Raw genomic sequence first — 14694 nt, 5'->3', positions numbered from 1 at the left:
TGAGTTGGACACCCCTGGTGTACATTGTTTCAGAAGTGACAAACTAAGTACTGTAGCAGAATGCATTCACAAAGTTTTGCTCATCTTCCTGTCAGAGTATTTGGTGTCTGGGTTGCATTTACTACCAGGGTCAATAGGTCATCTGGGCCTATGTCTTGATCTTAAGCTAGAGCCTGCCGTCATAATTTCCTTGACTGCATCTGAAATGGCACCCTATTCCCTATATAGGGCACTACTTGCCCTGGTCAAAAATATTGCACCATATAGGAGGTATATACGGTGCCATTTCAGAAGCAGACATTTGTTTTGTGTTGCAGAACAACATACGCATAGCCTGGTCAACTTATAGGAGTTTACATGATGGTTGACATGCATTACTATAAAAGTGTATAAGGTTGTGGGTCAAGGGATCTTCATAACACGAAAAGGAAACTGAAAACAGTGAGGATGAAGCTGACTAGCCTTCATTTGAGCATGTGCTTCACATGATCAGCATCAAACCCGAGTGGCGCAGCGGTCTAAGGCACTGCATCTCACCCRGCCGTGATTGGGAGTACCATAGGGTGGCGCACAATTGGCCCAGCGTCGTCCAAGTTTGTCCGGGGTAGGCAGTCATTGTAAATAAGAAGTTGTTCTTAACTGACTTGCCTAGTGAATTATTTTTTAAATTTCACCTTTATTTAACCAGGTAGGCCAGTTGAGAACAAGTTCTCATTTACAACTGCGACCTGACCAAGAAAGCAAAGCAGTGCAACAAAAACAGAGTTACACATGGGATAAACAATCGTAGTCAATAACACAATAGAAAAATCTGTATACAGTGTGCGCAAATGAAGTAAGGAGGTAAGGCAATAAATAGGTCAATAGTGGCGAGGTAATTACAATTTAGCAATTTACACTGGAGTGATATGTGCAGATGAGGATGTGCAAGTAGAAATACTGGTGTGCAAAAGAGCAGAAAAACAAATATGGGGATGAGGTARGTAGTTGGTTGGGCTATTTACAGATGGGCTGTGTACAGCTGCAGCGATCAGAAAGCTGCAGCTGGCTGCACGTAGGAGGCAGTTTATACCTTTGCAGGAGACTATGGGAAGATCAATTGCATAATCCTTCACATCCTCTACTAGTCTCCTTCTCAACCCATTGGAGGTCAGAGGGGAGGGACCTCTGGCTTCCTCATCTAATTGGTTTTGAGGAGATGAGAGGACGCGAGGAGTATCCAATTGAGATCTTCCCTAGTTAAACTGCATCTGAAATGGCACCCTATACTTTATAGCAGGGATACTCGACTCTTACCCTCCTGGTTTTCTGTTCTACCTGAATTACTCATGCCTGGTGTCCCAGGTCTAAATCAGTCCCTGATTATAAAGGAACAATGAAAAAATGCAGTGGAACTGGCTTCGAGGTCCAAAGTTGAGTTTAAGGGTTTTATAGGGTGCCATTTCCTAATAACAAGGCATGTATGGATGAAATGTWATCCAATATTGGGAACTAATAGGTATAGTTTGAATAACAGAATAAGGCAAATCGTTCCAGAAACTTATTTGGGAATGAATTTATTATGTTGTATTCCTGTGGACCAYGTCTGGACATCACAATTCACCACCACTGTAACAGTATGCAGTTAACTGTCCAGAACACATTTGTTTCAATTTCCTCCTAATACAGAATAACTGGTTAATGAGTTTATTGAAGACAAGAATCTGACAATCATTCTCTCACACACACACACGTAAAGTTGAAAAGTAATATAAAAAGCTAACTCTGTGGAAGGTACGTGATTCTTCCATTTCCTCCTATGCTCCAAAGTTATGTAGTGCCAATCTGAACATGTCATTTGTGCAGATCCATTTGTTGTCCACGTTCTTCAGCAGGAACGTTTGTTGAAAACCCATCACCTGGTCCGTGTCAGCCTTTTAAAGAAGAGAGAACAGATCAGCATCATCCTCTACAAATATAATTTACTAATCTATCATTATTAGGGTTGCAAAGGGTCTGAAACTTTCCGCAAATGTTCAGGAAATTTTCCATGTGAAGTTAAGAACGGGAATTTTGCTTAAATTCATCAAAAAGTTAGCTTATAACAGTGAACCTCTTTGTGGTATACATGTAAGGCAAATCTAGGTCTTGAGGCATATKTTGGTTAAACTGTCCCCAATAAAATGGAACTGCAACCCTCTGCATGCACAGTGCATTCGTCCATCGCATGTGCAGCTGATTCTCAAGATCTTGCACACTAATGAGATGCTATTGAGTCCACACTACTACACTGTCTGAGCCAAAGACGACATGCTTTCTGGTAMGTTTTTATTACAATACTGGGTGGGATGAATATTTTATATGACATACAGTGGGGCAAAAAAGTATTTAGTCAGCCACCAATTGTGCAAGTTCTCCCACTTAAAAAGATGAGGCCTGTAATTTTCATCATAGGTACACTTCAACTATGACAGACAAAATGAGAAAAAAAAATCCAGAAAATCACATTGTATGATTTTTAATGAATTTATTTGCAAATTATGGTGGAAAATAAGTATTTGGTCAATAACAAAAGTTTCTCAATACTTTGTTATATACCCTTTGTTGGCAATGACAGAGGTCAAATGTTTTCTGTAAGTCTTCACAAGGTTCACACACTGTTGCTGGTATTTTGGCCCATTCCTCCATGCAGATCTCCTCTAGAGCAGTGATGTTTTGGGGCTGTTGCTGTTGCCCATGGACTTTCAACTTCCTCCAAAGATTTTATATGGGGTTGAGATCTGGAGACTGGCTAGGCCACTCCAGAACCTTGAAATGCTTCTTACGAAGCCACTCCTTCGTTGCCCGGGCAGTGTGTTAGGGATCATTGTCATGCTGAAAGACCCAGCCACGTTTCATCTTCAATGCCCTTGCTGATGGAAGGAGGTTTTCACTCAAAATCTCACTGGTCCCTTTGCAGAAAAACAGCCCCAAAGCATGATGTTTCCACCCCCATGCTTCACAGTAGGTATGGTGTTCTCTGGATGCAACTCAGCATTATTTGTCCTCCAAACACGACGAGTTGAGTTCACCAAAAAGTTCTATTTTGGTTTCATCTGACCATATGACATTCTCCCAATCTTCTTCTGGATCATCCAAATGCTCTCTAGCAAACTTCAGACGGGCCTGGACATGTACTGGCTTAAGCAGGGGGACACGTCTGGCACTGCAGGATTTGTGTCCCTAGCGGCATAGTGTGTTACTGATGGTAGGCTTTGTTACTTTGGTCCCAGCTCTCTGCAGGTCATTCACTAGGTCCCCCCGTGTGGTTCTGGGATTTTTGCTCACCGTTCTTGTGATCATTTTGACCCCACGGGGTGAGATCTTGCGTGGAGCCCCAGATCGAGGGAGATTATCAGTGGTCTTGTATGTCTTCCATTTCCTAATAATTGCTCCCACAGTTGATTTCTTCAAACCAAGCTGCTTACCTATTGCAGATTCAGTCTTCCCAGCCTGGTGCAGGTCTACAATTTTGTTTCTGGTGTCCTTTGGTCTTGGCCATAGTGGAGTTTGGAGTGTGACTGTTTGAGGTTGTGGACAGGTGTCTTTTATACTGATAACAAGTTCAAACAGGTGCCATTAATACAGGTAACGAGTGGAGGACAGAGGAGCCTCTTAAAGAAGAAGTTACAGGTCTGTGAGAGCCAGAAATCTTGCTTGTTTGTAGGTGACCAAATACTTATTTTCCACCATAATTTGCRAATAAATTCATAAAAAATCCTACAATGTGATTTTCTGGATTTTCCCCTCATTTTGTCTGTCAGAGTTGAAGTGTACCTATGATGAAAATTACAGGCCTCTCTCATCTTTTTAAGTGGGAGAACTTGCACAATTGGTGGCTGACTAAATACTTTTTTGCCCCACTGTACATGATTTTTTGTTAACTAATAAATAGTAGCCTACAGCAAAGTGTGTTTAAATCATTTCTAACTTGTTAACAATTTCTGCTAGTTAGTTTTTGCTACCATGTGGGTTTCAGCTGGCTTGAGCCTGCTAACTGAGGAGTGTTAATTCACCTGTTTCCATACATATTTCATTTTAAAACATTTACCTTACAAAGGAGTTGTTTAATCTAATTTCCGTAAAAATTTATCTGTACATGGAATTGTGTTTCTTTTTTCCTAGTCTTTTTCCTAATCTTTACAGGAAAATGCCACGGGTACTATCTGATGTATGGAGACATTTCACTACAGCTAATATAGAAGGAAAAGCTGTGTACATTTGCAAATACTGTGCCAAATCATATGTGAAGAACGCGACAAAGATGCAGAATCATCTGGCCAAGTGCATAAAGTTCCCTCAGCACTCACAACAAGCAACCTCTGACAAAAGTCCCTCTACTTCGATGAATCAGACACCTTATCGATAGCAACAGCTCATGGTCCTCCTGGAATCAAAGTTTTTTTGACTCACTGGAGGAACGTAGTCAGAGAAATGCTGATGAATATCTTGCTCGAGCTGTGTATGCAACTGGTTCACCTCTGATTTCTGAAAGTTTTTTGCTTAGCATACACCCCTCCAACCAGACATGCTTTATCTACTAATTTGCTGGATGCAGAATTCAACAAGTTCAAGTGAAGGTCAAGCAAATCATAGAGAAAGCAGACTGTATTGCAATCATCTCTGATGGGTGGTCGGATGTTCGTGGGCAAGGAATAATTAACTACATCTCCACCCCTCAACCCATATTCTACAAGAGCACAGACACAAGGGACAACAGACATATCGGTCTCTACATTGCAGATGAGCTGAAGGCAGTCATCAATGACCTTGGACCACAGAAGGTAGTTGCATTGGTGACAGACAATGCTGCGAACATGAAGGCTGCTTGGTCTAAAGTGCAGGAGTCCTACCCTCACATCACACCCATTGGCTGTGCTGCTCATATATTGAATCTGCTCCTCAAGGACATCATGGCACTGAAAACAATGGATACACTCTACAAGAGAGCCAAGGAMATTGTTAAGTATGTGAAGGGTCATCAAGTTATGGCAGAAATCTACCTTACCAAGCAAAGTGAGAAGAATAAGAGCAACACATTGAAGTTGCCCTGCAACCCCCGTTGGGGTGGTGTTGTCATCATGTTTGACAGTCTCCTGGAGGGGAAGGAGTCTCCAAGAATTGGCCATATCACAGTCTGACGATATGAACAGCCCCATTAAGAGAATCCTCCTGGATGATGTATTTTGGGAGAGAGTGGTAAGCAGCCTGAAACCTATAACAGTAGCCATTGCACGGATTGAGGGAGACAATGCCTTCCTGTCTGATGTTCAGACTGCTTGCAGATGTAGGAGAAGAAATCCATACTGCCCTGCCCTCTTCACTGTTGCTCCAAGCAGAGGAATCTGCAGTTCTGATATACATCAAAAAGCATGAAGACTTCTGCCTGAAGCCAATATACACGCCGCAGCGTACATGTTGGTATGCTGGCAAGAGCATCCTGTCTGGTGCAGAGATCAACAAGGCCTATGGTGTCATTACTACCGTGTCTCGCCACCTTGGCCTGGATGAGGGCAAGGTTCTTGGCAGYCTGGCAAAGTTTTTATTTTTTATTTCACCTTTATTTAACCAAGTAGGCCAGTTGAAAACAAGTTCTCATTTACAACTGCRACCTGACCAAGATAAARCAAAGCAGTGCGACAAAAACAACACAGAGTTACACATGGAATAAACAAACGTACAGTCAATATCACAATAGAAAAATATATGTACACTGTGTGCAAATGTAGAAGAGTAGGGAGGTAAGGCAATAAATAGGCCATGGAGGCGAAATAATTACAATTTAGCATTAACACTGGAGTGATTGATGTGCAGATGATATGATGGGAAAGTAGAGATACTGGGTGAGAGAGGATCAGTAACAATATGGGGATAAGGTAGTTGGGTGTGCTATTTACAGTTTGGCTGTGTACAGGTACAGTGATCGGTAAGCTGCCGATCACTGAAGTACACTTCCATGCAAGGGCTTTGGGATGGAGATGCAATATGGCCGTCGTGCCAACATATCTCATCAGCCACCTGGTGGAAGGGACTTTGTGGATCTGAGGCTCTTTCCCATTGCCTCCATCATCCTCCAAATCCCACCACCAACAGCCACCTCAGAGCGCAACTGGTTCTTGTTTGGGAACACACAACAAAGCACGCAACAGGCTGAACAATACAAGGGTTGAAAAATTGGTGGCCATCCGGGCAAATTTGAGGCTTTTTGAGCCTGACAACAAGCMATTCTCAAMAAGGTTGGAAAGAGACAGTGAAGATGAGGCCTCAGAGTCTGATGTTCAAGAGGTGGACATTGAGGAGGTCCAGGGAGAACTCATGGAAGCTTGAGAGGAAGACAACCAAAGCCTTAAGTTTCTTGACTATCATTTTACAGATTTATGTTGAAAATGTTTTTGGKAGATGCGATGGATCATTGAGGATCATTCAATATTCCTTTTCTTTTGTTGTTCAGTGAAATCCTCCCATGTGAAGAGTCAATTAAAGTTAAATTCATAACTAAATTGTTTATTTCTATTGGAAGGATTTAATCATTTGCAATTATGTCTACTTAAGGTAAAAATGTTTGTCTCCATATGCCATGGTAAATATCCAATGCAAAAAAACATCTACATTTAAACGGTATTAATTTGCATATATTTCCATTAATTCCCATAGAAAGTTTCCACCTTTGAATATTCCCCAAAATGTGCAACCCTAATCATTACATACAGTAGAAATGAACCACAATAAGAACCATCGATTTGATTTTAAAATTGATTACAGTTAAGCTCAACAAGTGTCTTTAGGTGGTATTAAAATGAAAACAGGAGCAGCTCCTTCCATGTTCCCATGTTCAGCGGTGAAATAAAGACACCGATGAATGTTCYTGCAATTTATTGTGCAACGTTTCAGCCCAAGTGTGCAGATATCCATCTTTATTTCATGACATTTTTTGTACCCAGGTTCACCGGCATCACTATGCTAGCTTAGCAGCTTCATTCCCTCCCTCAACTTGCCTTTGACTGGGCTTAAAGTAGGGTCATTTCAAGCAGTTGGTGAGTTTCTGGTTCGATGTCACTCAGTTACTCTCRCCCCTCTAAACTTGCACTACAGTGACCCCAGCCGTTGATCTAAGCTTAACTGTGAATCCAGGTCACGGCACCACTGTAACCCGCGTCACTGTGTTAGCTTAGCTTTTTCTCTCAACTCGCCTCTGACTTGGCTTGACTACAATCCTCTGCTACACAAACAGTTAACACACATGACTGTCAACTTGACAATATATACACCAGTTGTGCCACTGAAAAGGATGCAAATCACTGGCGCCACCTCAAGCTGTGGGTGAGTTTCTGGTATGATCTCCCTGTTACACCAGCAAGTCACTCAACATGTATCCACTATTTTTGAAATGATCTACCTTGAGCTGTCCCATCACCATGCTCATTACACAGCTGTCTGGCGTGGGCTGGTGGTCCTGTGCGGTGATGCTGTGCTGAATTGACTGGAACGGTAAGCTCTGCAGTAAGGGAGAGAAGAGGTATTTTATGTCTGTACCATGTTAAAATAATTAGGCTATACATTATAATTACTTTGAAGTTTAAATGAAGACGTCACTCACAGTGATCTTCTCCATAATGGCTTTATGCCCCTGGAAACCAACTCCTTCCCATGTTAAACATGAYGCATCAGTCTGGACACACAAACATCAATAATTTATTAAGACAGTGAGCTCTCACTGATCTCACATCAGTTACACACTAAACAACATGAGCAGCTGTGTATTCATTAGTCAGATTCCGTTGCAAGATGCTTTGCGAAATGGGAGGGACCTACCTGAATTTGACCAATAGCAATTCTTGTTTTCGTTGTAAAATGTTTTCCGCTTGGAATAAACGGTTATGTTTTGCAACGGAATCTGACCAATGAATACACCCCAGGGGTCCATCTCAAAAGTCTTTCCTCGATTCCTTCTATCCTCTCCATCCATGCCACTTTCTCAAAGCACTTTGGAGGATAGCCCTTGAACATGACTCTAAATTCCAATCCATTACACATAAGTCATTGGACGTGGGCGTCTTCTGTACAGGGGAGTTGTTAAGAGTCCTGACACTCAAACTGAACATTAATACACATCGCTTGCAGTACCCATAGCTGTATGGATCTTGCAAAATTGCAACAGTAAGTGTATCTTTTTTATTTGAAGGATTATTTTTCGATGATGAAAGGGCCATATGTTTCGGAAGCCCTATTGTAAGCAATGATTGATGTTTCTAAACGTTAAAACACAGCGTTGGGATTGTGGTTCACATGAGCAATGCTGAAAACTGTAGGGTTATTTGAAGGAGAAAGTCCAAGTGAAGGAGGCAAGGAATTAAGAGAGGAGAGTCACCCCAGGTTTCCAGATGACAAGGTTGGTCCATGAAACACCATTACACATCTCTAACTGTGTTGAAATGTAAATACTCACATAGAGATCAGCGAGTTTGGTTCTATCAGAATCAAACTGTTGGTAATAATGTTGCACAAAGCCTGCACCTATCTGCTCCCAAACCGGTTTGCTTGCCATGATTCAAAGTGCAGGTTGGAATCTGGAGAGGAAAATGCGACTTGAATATGACGTAGCCAAAAGCGCATCTCTGATGAGCACATTCCACGTGTTGCAGAATCATTCTGAATTATTGGAATTATAATGAATGGAAAAGATAAAACTTCAGTTTGTCATCATGTATTTATCCACTTATCAAGAGAACATGAGCACGAGAATGGCTAACTAGCTAGCTAGATCTCAAAACTGGAAACACTAGCTAACGTCAGTTAACGGAATGAATACTGAGTTACATAGCGAACTTGTTATATACAGTAGCAAGCTAGCTCGCGAACTAACTAGTTTAATGTCAGTACATCATTCCACTCAGAAAAAGACAGCTAAACTTTTACTTTGTGTTGCAAAGAATAATTTCCCCTATAAACTACATGTTTTATTGTTGAATAGTTGTTTAAAACGTAATATGAAACTTACCTTAATATGCAACTTGCTAGTAATCCAGTGTGGATGCACAACAAGTCTCTCCCGCTTCATCCGGAGAAAAAAAGAGTGTTATCGTATACAGGGGCTAAACAACCAATAGATGCGCTCTTCGGTTTGATTGACGGGTACCTACGAGCATGAATGGCACCCAAATGGGCGTTTCCATCAAAATGATATCGGAAAAAATACCAAAGTGCAACCAACCTTGGTAGCTCAATTATTTTCAGCACATTGACAATGAAATGTTACGTTTAATGACAATGTATACTTTTGTATAACATTGAGAATCTTTTTTATTTAACCAGGCAAGTCAGTTAAGAACAAATTCCTACATGGACAACTGAGTTAATGGATATGACAATGTATACTTTTGTATAGCATTGATATTCAGATTTTTTTAATTGAGCTTTTATTTAACTCTGCAAGTCAGTTAAGAACAAACTCTTATTTAGTTAATTAGTTATTTTACACATGAGCTCTTTGTAGCCAAGAGAAAGTGACATAAAATATTTGAGTTTTCAACAAGTGCTTTATGTAGCAGCTAGCTGTGTATTCCTCTGATATATTTTGATATCTGTGGTGGTGTGAAACTCAGTAACAGCTTTCCAGATGAGGGTTTACTGATAAAGTCAATAAGAAACAACTTTGTTGATAATTATTTGGTATGATGATCATTAGTGACAAAAGTATCAAATAATATACAACTATGACAAAATATGTTCAACAAATAAATGTTGCTTGGTGCAGTGTGTTGAGAATTACAAAGTGCCAATTCCACTCCAGTATTAGGCCATACAAACAGGAAACAATAGCAGTATAAAAACATCATGTTAAGTTTTACTCAAGCTTGAACATCATATACTTCAAATCATACTATTGGTGAGAGTACAAGTGTGATGATTAATAACATTTTCCTTATAGCAATTTAATTCAACAGGTGACCACGCAATAAAATAAAGGGAAACACTCAGAGGCACTTGAAAAACAGAGTCTTGAAGAAGAAAGGTCTTCAGATCAATAACACAATTTTCCTTTTTCAGGTGTCCGCATCCAGTCTGATTTCTTCAGCGTCTTCACAGCCACTTGATAGTGAGAGAGCCAACACTATATTGCTTGTTGAAACTGTCAGATCCTCCAGTCCAGAGGACACTAGTATTATTGTCTATAGTCAGGTCCAGAGCCATATCCATCTATGGCTCTGGTCCAGTCAAGACAGCCATGCAGACTGAGGTCACCTGACCTAGAGGAGTCAGGCTGACCATTGCATGTGCGATGTGTGGGAGCTGTAGGCATCTGTTTCAAGTAGCCTCCTAAAATGGCACCCTATTCCCTATATAGTGCACTATTGTTAACCAGAAAACAATGGGTAATACAATATGTAAGGAATAGGGTGCTATTTGAGACAAACTTTCAGTGTCCTGGGTGTGGGGTGAAATAATCATCTGTTCTCAACACTGGGGGAAGCTCCTGATGCTGCTGCCTTCTGGGGCTGGCTGGTTTCTGTAGAGACAAAAGTTATGGATTTAAATTAAATACAATTGTCACATGCGCCGAATACAACAGTTGTAGACCGTGAAATGCTTAGGTCAGAACAACTACCATTCAATAATAACAATTATGGGGCCTCCCCGAGTGGCGCAGCGGTCAAGGAGGCGTCACTACACACCCGGGTTCGATCCCAGGCTGTGTYGCAGCCAGCCACGACCGGGAGACCCATGAGGCGGCGCACAATTGGGCCAGCGTCGTCCGGGTTAGGGGAGGGTTTGGCCGGCCGGGATGTCCTTGTCCCATTGCGCTCTAGCGACTCCTTGTGGCGGGCCAGGTGCATGCACGCTGACTTCAGTCGCCAGTTGTACGGTGTTCCCTATGACACATTGGTCCGGCTGGCTTCCGGGCTAAGCAAGCAGTGAAGCAGTGCGGCTTGGCAGGGTCGTGTTTCGGAGGACGCATGGCTATCGACCTTCGCCTCTACCGAGTCCGTACGRGAATTGCAGCRATGGGACAAGATTAACTATCAATTGGATATCACAAAATTGGGGGAGAAAAATTGGTAAAAAGTTAAAAAATGTGCAATTAGGGAGAGATATGAACCAGTATCTGTACTTTAGAGACTTCTATAAAGCCCAGAAAGATTTGATTCAAACTCCCATTCACCAGCTCTGCAAGTGTTATGTCAAAATACGTTCGTTGATCACCAAATATGGAGTTTCGCTGAGCAACCATCTTTGTGATGATAGTTGCCCAGTACAGCACTGGGGCCAAGCTTCCTGACATCYAGGACCTCAATGCCAGGTGGTGTCAGAGAAAGGACCTAAAAATTGCCAAAGACTCCAGCCACCMTAGTCATAGACTGTTCTCTCTACTACCACACAAGTGGTACCAGAGCGCAAAGTTTAGGTCCAAAAGGCTTCTTAACAGCTTCTACCCCCAAGCCATAAGACTGCTGAACAATTAATCAAATGGCCACCCGGACTATGTACATCCACCCCCGCTTTTGTTTTCACACTGCTGCTACTCACTGATTATTAAATATGCATAGTCACTTTACCCCTACCGACATGTACAAATTACCTTGACTAACCTGTAGCCCCACACATTGACTCAGTACCAGTACCCCCTGAATATAGCCCCGTCATTACTGTTATTTTAGTTTAGTCAATATTTGTTAAACACTATTTCTTGAACTGCMTTGTTGGTTAAGGGTTTTTAAGTACGCATTTCACAGTAAGGTCTACAACTGTTGTATTCAGCATTTCATGTATTTTGTATTACTTTTATTTAACTAGGCAAGTCAGTTAAGAATAAATTATTATTTTCAATGACGGCCTAGGAACAGTGGGTTAACGGCCTTGTTCAGGGGCAGAACGACAGATTTTTACCTTGTCAGCTCGATCTTGCAACCTTTCGGTTACTAGTCCAACGCTCTAACCACTAGGCTACCTGCCGCCTCCATGTGACAAATAACATTTGAYTTTGATGTACTCCCGTTATGGACATTTTTTTTTATAAGCAACTGCAAAAAATGCCTCTTCGGCACCTCCAATGTTTTGAGCTGTTGTAGACTTTCGACCTGTGCGTGGCAATAATGAATGATTGGAGGTGCCAAATAGGCTTTTTTTCAGATGCTTGTAAATTTTTATTTATACCTTTTTTTGGAAGTACATACTGGCATAAACGGGAGTAAATGAAGATAGTTGCTCAGCAAAACTCCACATTTGGTGATCAGCAAACGTATTTTGACATTATAACGCTTGCAGAGCTGGTGAATGACAGTTTGAGTCGGAGCTTCTTGGGCGTTAGAGAAGACTTTGCTAGTGGCATCACTACAGACCCTGGTTCGATTCCAGGCTGTATCACAACTGGTTGTGATTGGGAGTCCCATAGGGCGGCGCACAATTGGCCCAGCATGGTTTGGCCAGGGTAAGCCGTCATTGTAAATAAGAATTTGTTCTTAACTGACTTGCCTAGTTAAATAAAGGTTAAATAAAATAAAAAACACAGAGATACTGGTTCAGGGGGATAGTGATTAAGTATAGGAATACAGCATTTACACTCCAAATGGATATTGCCTTAATGGTTGACTGAGATGTGCATTGATTGATTGAATCCTCACATTTAGAAAGCTCGGGACACTAATGGTACGGAAGATCTTTCTGAAGGCGCCCGGCAGGGTTCCTTGTTCCTTCTCTGCCTGAGTGACATGCTCCTCCATGACATTCACATTGGCACCCACCATCTTCACAAACACCTGGACACAACACCAGGGAACAGGGTCAGATACAGAACTACCATACCTGTGCCCCAAATATAGAGAATAGGGTGCCATTTGGTACACAGATCATGTCAGGATTTCAATGACATCATCCTGGTTTTTAACAATTACGTTAAGTAAATCACACTTACATCCAACTTGTCAATCTTTCTGTATATTTGTCTCATCTCTTCTGATTTTCTATGTATTTGAGGTAGGTTCTCGTTGACAATCTGTGATGTGTCGTTGCGGATCTATAACCAGTGGAAGAAAATTACATTTCTCAACCACTTTCACAGACAACGACAAGAGCAGCACATACAGGGATGTGCAAGAATGGCAATATACCATAAAAAGCTATGTATCAAACTACAAAATTTCCAAGTAGTAGGACMGAACAGCAACAACATTCTCAGTAACAGTTACAGAAACATTTGACTTGCTCTAATTGTAATATGTTGTTTATCTACTTTAGTTGAATGCACTGACTGTTAGTCACTCTGGATAAGCGTCTGTTAAATGACCAAAATATAAATATGAAAATTAACATAGCAAAATTAACTGCAAAGCACATTGGGTATTATTGACCGTGTCAGGCAGAACTCTTTAGAATAATACTCAGCATGYTTTGCAAATGCAAATTTTTACATATACAATTATATTTAGTTCATTTAGCACAGGGGTGTCCAACCCTGTTCCTGGAGATGTACCTTCTTGTATGTTTTCACTCCAACCACAGTTGTAACTAACCTTGTTCAGTTTATCAACCAGCTACTTATTACAATCAGGTGTGCTAGATTAGGGTTGGAGTGAAAACCTACAGGATGGTAGCTCTCCAGGATCAGGGTTGGACAGCCCTGATTTCGCAGATTCTCTAATCACACCATAGTGCCATCAGACTTCTGATACCAATGCAGGGTGAGAGGTGCCCACAAAACTGAAGCGCTATAAAAATAAAAATAAATGGTATAGAAAAGGATTTTGAAAATACAAATTACAGCTCTTGAAAGTATCTTGTTAAAAAATACAATAGAGTGCAGTTCAGCCTTGTGTAATACAAATTACTCAAGTAAACGAAATACATATTTCAAATACTGCCGATCTCTGAGCACGTACCATGTCAAGCATTCCAACAAATTCATCCACCCTAGTAAGCATTTCCTCCAGACTTTTCTCCAAACCCAGGATCTGTGGGGTATAGAAAGCAGGTCATGGTTATAACCAGTCAAGTGACATTTCTCATCACGTGTATCCAGTTATAGCTAGCTTTGGCTAGCGCTATTGCACCTCCCAGCATAGACAGGATGATATATTTTACATCCATCGGAAAGGTTGATTAATTCTAACCTCGTCTCCAGCTGTATCTCTGATGTAAGAGGAGTAACTGAGGGCAGTGTGTCTCAGTATCTCATCCTCCTCGTTGTGGTCTGGGTCCGTGTCGGGTTCCTCGGAGTTGAAGCTCGGACTCCGCAAGACTGCTGCGTCGAAGCTGGGGCTTTGCGACACGGTACCATTGCTTAGGGCCTCGCTCAACATGGATAAACTGCTCACACTCTGCGACACGATGCCACTGTCCCGACTCACCTCGGCACTGGACTCCTCCAGCGGGGAGAGAACATCTACCCTATTTTCCAACCTAGGCTCCATCTTTTTCCCCTTTTGTTTATTTTTGTTTTCAGCTACCGTGTTATGAATGTCAGCTGATTAAATCACGTGGTTGAATCTGTTGATGGCGGCTTACAAGGATCAAGTAGAACGAAGTGAAAAGGCGCAATTTTAAATAAGGTCTCTTTCACTAATTTCCTCTGAAGTTGAATACTGAAATCTGATGACTCAATTGCCATTAGAAACGTGTAAAAACACAGGAATCCATGAGTCAACTTTCTACAATAGAAAATGGGAATGAAAACTGGACAGC

At 41.5% G+C, this 14694-nt stretch overlaps 2 protein-coding genes across 3 annotated transcripts; both read right to left on the bottom strand.

The window, feature by feature from the left end:
* Positions 1–1540: 1540 nt before the first annotated feature.
* LOC111955418 (nuclear transport factor 2) lies at positions 1541–9100 on the bottom strand. 2 transcript variants are annotated; one of them, XM_023975641.2, is made up of 5 exons: positions 9017–9100; positions 8465–8585; positions 7616–7687; positions 7415–7513; positions 1541–1913 (listed from the first exon to the last, which is right to left on the bottom strand). In XM_023975641.2, the coding sequence occupies exons 2-5, from the start codon at positions 8561–8563 to the stop codon at positions 1797–1799; spliced, it is 387 nt and encodes a 128-aa protein (XP_023831409.1). In that variant the 5' UTR covers positions 8564–8585; positions 9017–9100; the 3' UTR covers positions 1541–1796. The 2 variants fall into 2 exon arrangements, with proteins under 2 accessions (XP_023831409.1, XP_023831410.1); XM_023975642.2 differs by lacking the exon at positions 8465–8585 and having other exon boundaries at positions 9017–9083.
* A 742-nt stretch (positions 9101–9842) lies between these two features.
* Positions 9843–14494, bottom strand: LOC111956170 (biogenesis of lysosome-related organelles complex 1 subunit 4). Its single transcript, XM_023976620.2, has 5 exons — positions 14124–14494; positions 13893–13964; positions 12929–13030; positions 12639–12773; positions 9843–10525 (listed from the first exon to the last, which is right to left on the bottom strand). The coding sequence occupies exons 1-5, from the start codon at positions 14421–14423 to the stop codon at positions 10436–10438; spliced, it is 699 nt and encodes a 232-aa protein (XP_023832388.1). The 5' UTR covers positions 14424–14494; the 3' UTR covers positions 9843–10435.
* Between the last annotated feature and the right edge of the window lie 200 nt (positions 14495–14694).

Source organism: Salvelinus sp. IW2-2015, linkage group LG31, assembly GCF_002910315.2.
Source record: "Salvelinus sp. IW2-2015 linkage group LG31, ASM291031v2, whole genome shotgun sequence".
In the NCBI taxonomy this organism is placed as follows: domain Eukaryota; kingdom Metazoa; phylum Chordata; class Actinopteri; order Salmoniformes; family Salmonidae; genus Salvelinus; species Salvelinus sp. IW2-2015.
The sequence above is the reverse complement of the archived record's forward strand: the minus strand, read 5'-3'. Positions and strand labels throughout refer to the sequence as shown.